This window comes from Tachysurus vachellii, chromosome 20 (assembly GCF_030014155.1).
Source record: "Tachysurus vachellii isolate PV-2020 chromosome 20, HZAU_Pvac_v1, whole genome shotgun sequence".
Lineage (NCBI taxonomy): Eukaryota > Metazoa > Chordata > Actinopteri > Siluriformes > Bagridae > Tachysurus > Tachysurus vachellii.
Window position 1 is genome coordinate 22,032,892 of NC_083479.1, and position 8,975 is coordinate 22,041,866.

The 8,975-nt window shown below is 36.8% G+C and overlaps 1 protein-coding gene across 1 annotated transcript; it reads left to right on the forward strand.

Annotated features, from left to right (window-relative positions):
* The first annotated feature begins 1,269 nt into the window (after positions 1–1,269).
* LOC132863051 (cytolytic toxin-alpha-like) lies at positions 1,270–8,717 on the forward strand. Its single transcript, XM_060895606.1, has 6 exons — positions 1,270–1,360; positions 3,139–4,877; positions 6,252–6,389; positions 7,537–7,638; positions 8,248–8,361; positions 8,673–8,717. Exons 1-6 carry the CDS (start codon positions 1,270–1,272, stop codon positions 8,715–8,717), a joined length of 2,229 nt encoding a protein of 742 aa, XP_060751589.1.
* Positions 8,718–8,975: the final 258 nt, after the last annotated feature.

Genomic DNA, 8,975 nt, shown 5'->3' on the forward strand with positions numbered 1-8,975 from the left:
GAATAGTCTTCCTGATAGTGTTCGGGGCTCAGACACACTTTCCCAGTTTAAATGTAGATTAAAAACTCATCTCTTTAGTCAGGGGTACACATAATACATCCCATAATATTGTGCTCTAATACATTAGACTTGCACATTTTTATGAACAGCAGATATGTTAATCCCTCTCCACTGCTTCTCTCTTTCTACCCATCCCGAGGCATCCAGAAAGTGTACCAGCTCCGATCGTCTTCCGTGCGATGAAGATTTTGGACCTCCACTGAGATAAGGCCGACTCAGCGAATCCTGAGGCTTCTAGAGATCTATCAGCTACAGTTAGACTCTGCTATACTAAAAATATGTCAACTCCATGTGGTCTTTTGTCTCTATACAACATCTGTTTGACTGTATTTTTATAATCACACCCTCCAGTGTCACCCAGATGAGGATGTGTTCCCCTTTGAGTCTGGTTCCTCTCAAGGTTTCTTCCTTACCATCTAAGGGAGTTTTTCTTTGCCACTGTTGCCTGAGTCAACTCAGACTTGCTCATTGGGGATAATACATACACATTGTGAACTAAATCCACCTAATATTAATCTTTTTATTATTCTTTATATTAACCTTTTGTTCTATGTTTATGTTCTGTAAAGCTATTTTGAGACAGTCAATTGTTAAAAGTGCTATACAAATAAAATTTAATTGAATTGAGATAGGCATCATAATTATAACAGCCTTTATGAATACATAGACATTGTGAGAACATTTTGATTCCCTAGACCTAGATAACTCTTTCAAAACTAATTAGAACATAATGATCATAGTCAAATAAAAGTCAGTCAAATAAAGACTATTTTGTTTTCACAAACATAAAAGAAATTATTTGACTATGTACTATTACTGAATAATTCCACCAGTATATTATATTATTATTGTATTTAAAACAATAATTGTAAAGCATGTGAAAAGTCTGAGAGAAGAGGGTGGATCAGCTTCCACGATTATTTGCTTTAATTGGTAGAGAATTCCTCAGGTGATCGAGCAGGCTAGAAATATCTGACAATCTACAGATAAAATTCAGGAGTTTTTTTGGAGTCTGAGACTAAAATCAAAAACTTTTACAGTCACCTTTATTGAGCCAATTTTATTGTGAGACGCAATACACCAGGTGAGCCAACTCTAGCTATTTATGTTATAACTGGTACTAACAGTATCATTATGTGATTGATCCTGGTATGAAACTTCTAGTAGTGCTGATTATAACAATTTATTTTTCTTGTATTTTTACCAGCTATGGAGGCCACAGTCATTGAAATGGCAGCACTAGGACGGGCTTTGCACCCTGGCATGATGTATGACTGCCGCAGCGATTCTATCATTCCAGGTAAAAATGGCATAATTTTTAAGCATATACAAGTGTTGCTTTACTACTACATAATGGCAACCTCATTAACTGCATCTTAATACACATGTAAATGTCAAGTTTCAACATTAAAACATATTAAAATAGGCCAGTTTATTGGTAAAAAAAAAAAAAAAAGATTGCCTGTGTGAGCTTTGTTACTGATCATCAATGATCAATACTGTTCTTTAGACATATTAATGTAATTTCATCAATTAATTAATTATTGGAAACCTCTAACTATGCCAGACATTTCAATCATGTATTCTTATTAAGGCACATCATTACATTTTTATCATTTTTTTCTTTCCAAACTTAGGATTCTATTGATTAATATCAATGAGCTAGGCTTTGAAATTAGAATAAGAAGAGCACGGTTTGTCAGAGAAAGGGATGTTTTCAGGGATAAAAATTCAGACCCTTGTGCAGGCATAACAAAAAAGGGGGGTTTATTTATTAAATATAAAAAGGCTGGAAACACTAAGAACATGGAAACAATTAAAACAAGTCACAAAACCAGAACAAAACAAATCACAGAAAACAAAACAGACACAGAGACAATGCAAAAAAAAACAAACAAACGCAAGACCACAGGATTAAATAAATAGTGTAAGAAATTACAGAAATTGCACCCAAATTCCACTCCAAGGTACACATCTAAAAGCTCATTCCTAAAAAGGTTTAAGTATCATAAGGTAATACGTTTAGGACTCTAAACGTATAAACTTGATTAAATTATAAATATGGGAACGGCAGCAGGACATTAAGCATCACCACGAACAAAGGGTCTACGTGACTGCGATTACCATTTAAAGTGACCACTTGGTTGATAACAATTGTATCAATACCAAGACAAGGTGTACGTGACCATGATTAACATTTAAAGACAATCAGCTAGACAACAAGGTTTAGCCCAGCCATTTGGGAGACATTCAGTTCTTACACTCAATACACATTCAAAGCGGAACTTCATTTAAATTACCAAAAGGGAAAACAGTATAAAATGCGTGAGCAGAATTTGCTCTGGGTTCTTATTGACTCCGATGAACCCAAAGTACGTCATGTATTTTGTCACTGCTATGCTGGAATAAACTTCTTGTTCTTCATTAAGATCTTCAACATCATCGTCTTATTTTTACACAACACATTTTTTTATTTCTTACAATAGGGAAGGCAATTACAAGGAACAGGTTTGCAAAAACAAAAGCAATGCACATGGCACAAGACAAAGCCTGCCAGAATGTCCCCCTAGTGTCCAGGAAGGGAATTGTCAAAGCCTTTCCTGACACTGTTTGGTGATTAGTTATTATACTGATTTTCTTAATGAATGTATTCCATTGTCATAAAAAAATTCTTTGTGTATAGCTGTTTGAAAGCTAGATAAATTAGTTTTGTTTAGTATTGATGAGATGAATGACAAGATTGTTTAACAGTAGATTGTACCTTTAAAATGATTATTAAAATAATCAGGATATAATTTTTTAAATATAAACAGAAAGTAATGTTATATATTGATGTACTCATCATCCTCTTGATTTGGCCCTGTTGGTATTCATGGGATTTAAACTTTACATTTTTCATTTATCCCCATAAAGCCAATGTTTAGTTATTTTTATTTATGCTGGTTTAATATGCAGGTGTGTAATAAGGTCACATTTCTTCAATATTTTATTTTACATCTGAAGTTATTTATTTGTGGATTCACTGAAACAAGTATTACAGTGACAGAAGTATCATTTGCCGTCTCTTACTCATTTCAGGTATTTCTCTATGGGATAACGAAACAATAAAGAAGGGTGTGGTTTCCTCTCGTCAGCCCAAGACAGATCTAAAGTTCACTTCTTCTGACTCTCTCAGTGAGAAAGCAAAACTTTTAGATGTGAGCACCTCCCTTTCAGCTAGCATCTTGGGTGGTTTAGTGGATGTTGGAGGATCAGCCAGGTTCTTACGTGATAACAAATCCTCAGCACGTCAAAGCCGAGTTTCTCTGCAGTACAGCCAAACAACAAGATATGAAGAGTTTACGATGGACCGAAATATCACCTTCCACAACATACTCGAAGATCAAACTGCCACACATGTTACTGCTGTACTGTATGGAGCTCAGGCTTTCATGGTGTTTGATCTAACATCCAATGAAAATGAAGACAAAGAAGAAATTGAGGGAACCTTAAATATAATGGTCAAAAATATACCTTTTATTGATATTGAGGGAGTTGGAGGCCTAAAAATGAGTGATGGTGAAAAAAAAATGTCTGACAAGATCAGCTGTACCTTTTATGGCGACTATGAACTTGAGCAAAACCCCACAACATACATAGAGGCCCTGCAGCTGTACAAGGAGCTGCCATCTCTGCTGAGGAAGAGGGAAAATGATGCAGTACCAGTGAAGGTTTGGCTTTATCCCCTTGTACATTTGAGTAAAAAAGCAGCTACCCTAGAAAGAGAAATTCCCAGGATGCTGATCACTAAAACAGAATCCTTACTGGATGACCTGGGAAATGCAGAGATTCAATGCAATGATCTAATTACAAACACAACAATAAACAATTTCCCGGATGTGAGACAAAGGCTGAAGACATTTCAGGATTTTCTAGGAATCTACAAGATGATGTTTCTCAAATCGCTGCGTAGGCTCATTCCTGCTATTCGGGGTGGAAAGGTGCAGGATCAGGCCTTAACAGAAATCATAGCCATCCATCAGAAGTCTCCGTTTAGAGCTGAGAAGCTTAATCAGTGGCTTGAGAACAATCAGAGTGAATTACATCTGCTTAATCTCTATACCCAACAACTGAGCGGTGTCCCTGTTCTAAAATACTCAGCCCTGATGAGCAGCATTCTCATAGATCCTAGTGTTGATAGTGTGGTGTGCCTCTGCTTCACTTCTCTGAAATATGAAGACCCAAATTTGTCAATTCTAACTAAATTTTTAAAAGTAGATGAGTTTGAAAACCTGATAACAGTTTCAGAGCCAGCTGAGCAATTGTGGTTCCAACGTCCTGAATTAAATGAGAAGATGAAACACAGCTTTTTTCTCTTCAGGAGTTTCTTCCAAGCTAATAAAGATGACACACAAATGAGGTTTGTCATTGTGTCAGTCCCCGATCCCTCCAATCCTGGAATCTCTATCCGTCTTTATAAAAAAGGGAAAATGGTGGACAGTGCATTTCAACCTGTGTCCAAACCTCCTGCACCCAAGGTAAACATTCAGGACAAAAATATAATCCTGAAGCTGCAGAAGTCCCCAACTGGATCAACAGAGTGGTTTAGAGTGGAGTACAGAACAACACATGTCTCTGATTCAGAAGCTGATGTGGAAAAATGGGAAGTCACAGATACTCCAGATGTTCAGGAAAACTTTACACTGACCGACATTAAGCCTGCAAACCAATACTGGGTCCGCTACAGAGCTATTAGTGAAGTTGGAGTGAGTGAACCCAGTGACTCTGTCCTCTTCTTTCGGCAAGGAAAATTAAAGTTTTCTGTGGGCCAGACTTGGGTCAGTTAAGTTTTTTAAAATTTCTATTCATGCATGTATGAGTTTTGACCATTCATCATTTAGGGTTTAGCTGAAATTGTACATATGTCTGTAAAATGTACATTTGTTTTTCTACAGAACTGGGAAATTTATTACTGAACTAAGGACCCAAATGATGGGTAATTTGGCAACTTCAAAGTGGAGTCCCTCGAACATCCAATCAGAGGTTATAAGTTTATCGAACAACCCTGTGAGTAACAATATTTATAGTTGGGATCAACAGTGCAATAAACATTATCCCCTCAGTGTTGATTGAACAATTCAAATAATTACCATTAGACATTACCATTATTTATTTTCTTGAGGTCCCTGGGTATTAAATCTCATAGGCCTCAAAGGGCATCTGCCAAATGCCATACTGTAATTTTCAATACTTCTCATACAGCAACATATTACTGCTTTTCTAGAACTTTTCTGTTCTAGAATAGAGCCTTTATATGGATTAAAACTGCCCACATATGCCATTTCCATTCACCTGGGGTTTATGGCTTCTTATGGTTCATTGCTTACTCACCACAAAAATTTCCCTGTTATGCTGAAGTCCCTGGAGGGATGAAAATAGGAATGGCTTTGTGCATCCAAGGGGTTCTTTTTGAAAGAGACAGACCGTAAGTATACATGACCCATGCTCTCTCATGCACACACACACACACACACAAACACACAAACAAGTCAAGAAGCTGTTATTGTCATTTCAACCTTAAATAGCTGACGCAGTACAGTGAAATGAAACAATTTCCTCCATGACCATGGGGCTACATAGAACAACACAGAGCTAAGGACTGAAAGCAAGTTGTTACAGCCACAAGTGCAACATGTGCAACCTAGTGCAAATAGTGCAAGACAAAAGACAGTGCAGACAAACAATGCAAAACACGCTGAATGTAATGAACGTTGTACAAAACATTGTGCAGGTATAGAGTTGTAAATGTTGTGCAAAAGAGAGATGGGACACAGAATAATAGGCACAGAGATGAGATTAGAGCAAGCAGTGTTGTGGTTCTATTTTTCTTTAGGTTACTAGTACAATTTTATTGCAGCAGAAAGTCAGTGTAAAGGAGAAAAATTAATAGTTCCTTCCTTTAAGGGGTTGTAGGTGTGCTTGGGCAGAAATGCATGCTCCAATCCTAGGCAGCAGGAGGGGGACGGCAGTGAAAAAGTGAGGCGGTCCTCTCCAGGAGCGTAGCGTAGGCTCAGCCGGCAATCTGAAGTCCTGGATCAGCTGGAGGTTTCTGAAAAAGAATATAAAAGAGACAACATCCATTAGTTCCATCAGGCACGCCCCTTTTACCACTCTCTAGCCGCTGAGCCTAGCTTTCTGCTCTCCTCCTTGAGGGTGAACGCTCCAGCGGCACTCCTGATTGGCCCGTGTTTTTCGGCGGGCGTTTCGCCCACCCCGTTTTACTCTCACTCCCAGCAGTGCTGGCCATTATGCTGAAGTTTGAGAGATCACGCTTAGCGCCGCTGGCCAAGGTGCTGAACCACCGCCTTTTACACTCTCTCTCTTCTTGGCTGCCGATGCAGAGGGCAAAGAGCGGTTTTTCCTCCATGAATTTGCTGTGGTGCACGTGCTGCCACCACAATATATACACTTCTATTAGAGCCGCAATTTTGGTGAGTTATTGAAATTTGGTGTGCAAAGAATGTGCAAAACAGCTATTTAAAGAATTGTGGTGTAAATGTTCATGATAGAGGGAAGAGAGACTCCAATAATCTTCTCAGCTGTCTACACTATCTTGCGATCCGAGATGGTGCAATTTCCAAACCAGACAGTGATGCAGCTGCTCAGGATGCTCTCAATGGTCCCTCTGTATAATGCAGTCAGGATCGAACTTGATGATGTGGTTCAATCTGTGCATTGCTAAACAGTTGTGGGTCAGCAGAGTGAACAGCTGTGGACTGAACACACAGCCCTGAGGGGCATCAGTGCTCAGTGTGGTGGTTTTGGAGATGCTGTTCCCGATCTTGACTTACTGAGGTCTCTCAGTCGCATTGTAAAATAGTGAAAACCATAGTATGCCACAGTGAAAACCTTGGCTAATAACTAAAACCAACTTTACTTTTCTTTACAGCTTTTTCTTCAGTCTTAGAACTGGCCCCAACTCTAAAGATGACATCGCTTTTAATTTGAAAATTAAGCCCAATAATTATTCTGAAGGCAGAATACGCCAGAATATAAATTTAGCAAATTCAGTAAAATATTTTGGGTGCCCTTTATCCAAAGGATCACACTTTATTTTCTTCATCGTCATCAATCAAAAAGCCTACGAGGTATGGGAATTAAAAAATAAATGGAGACATACAAGTAAATAATATAAAAGATGTTAACTAATTTCTTCTTTTCAGGTGTATTTAGATGGCCGGAAGTATTGCTCATACAATCACATTATACCAGTGGACAAAGTTAAGATGATTCATATTGATGGATTTGGATGCAATATAAATAGCGTCGGTTTTGTTTTGGTAAGTCATGTTGTCAAAGTCTCCAGTTATTTTGTAGTGGATAGATTTACACTGTACAGGGTTTTGGAACAGTGTTTTTAAACAACTGTAATAAAAATGTACACATCTTATGGATAATTCTGTTAATAAGTATTCTTTATACTTTTCATCTCTCCAGAACTGGAGTGCATCTTCCTTTGGTAAAGAACAACGTTCTGGCATCCCACAGTGGGAGCTTTCTAACATCCAGTCAGATATCAAATATCCTCTCTGTAAACCTGTAAGTAACATGCACTTTTTATCACATATACTAATAAAGCTTAAAAAAAAAAGTACAACAAAGGAACATTAAAAGATTATGATTAGAAATACTGTTTAGCCTTCACAATAATGCTAACATGATTTATGACTCAAACAGAAACAGCCCTATTTGTACCCAATTCCTGGAGGGTTAAAACCTGGATTGGCTTTGTTTTTCCAAGGGGTAATTCCTTTAGGATCCAAGGGGTATGCTCTCAAAATACTGCACACAGAAACCTTCACTTTTTTTTATTGTCTTTAAAAGACTGAAACTTACATATCTTTTTCAGCTTTGAAATAAATCAAAAGGTTGGGCCACATGAACATGATGAAAACATCTTCCAGTTCAAGACTGACCTATCAAGTGTAGTTTATAATAACTACCATAATGGTGAATGGGAGCAACAAAGATATAAGGAGGAACCCATATTTGTTGAAGGGGAAGCCTTTGATATCTTCCTGCTTACTACACAAGGAAAATATGATGTGAGAAGGAAAATGTGTGGAGAAACAGTTTAATTAAGTCAATAACATGATATTAAATCTTAATAACATGATATTAAATCTTTTCTTTTACCTTTTCGTTTAGGTATTTGTAAATGGACGTCGGTTAAGTAAGTTTAAAGAAAAGATATCAATAAGAAATGTGTCCATAATTGAAATCACTGGAAATGTCTTCATGAACACGTTTGCCATTATTCAGGTAAGTCATTGTCATATAGTTAAGCAAATAATTGACTTCTGTGAAATAACTTTGCTGTAATGTTTGCAAGAAAAAAATTATTTTGAAATATACATCCTTTTAAGGGTGAGAAATATTGTAAGAATATCATATGATTAAAATGTAATCAAATTAATATATTACAATTCAAATGTTGAATGTAACACATTCTATTAATAATAATAAGTATTACAAGTATTATTTACTCTAAGTATAGCATTCTAATATATTAGCAATTAAATACCATTTTATTCAATAATTAATAACACTTTTTTCTTTTTTATTCCTGTCAGGTGGATTACACTAATCTGACCCTTGACATTGCAGCCCTTATGTGAGGAGATCACCAGGTTACATCATTTTTTCATTTACTGGTTTGTGCAAGTGACCCAGTGATTGAGATGTTTAGTGGTCGCATAAGTGTTAATAAAACTCTTTGCTTCTAACTGTTGAATTGTGTTTGTATTAATACATTTGTCTTGGTTTGTGTTAATTTGAATTAATGTGTCTGGGATGCTGGACAAACAGATATCAGTATATCATTTTTTTAAATATTAAAGTACATTTATAAAATAATGGAAGCAATATTAATCCAG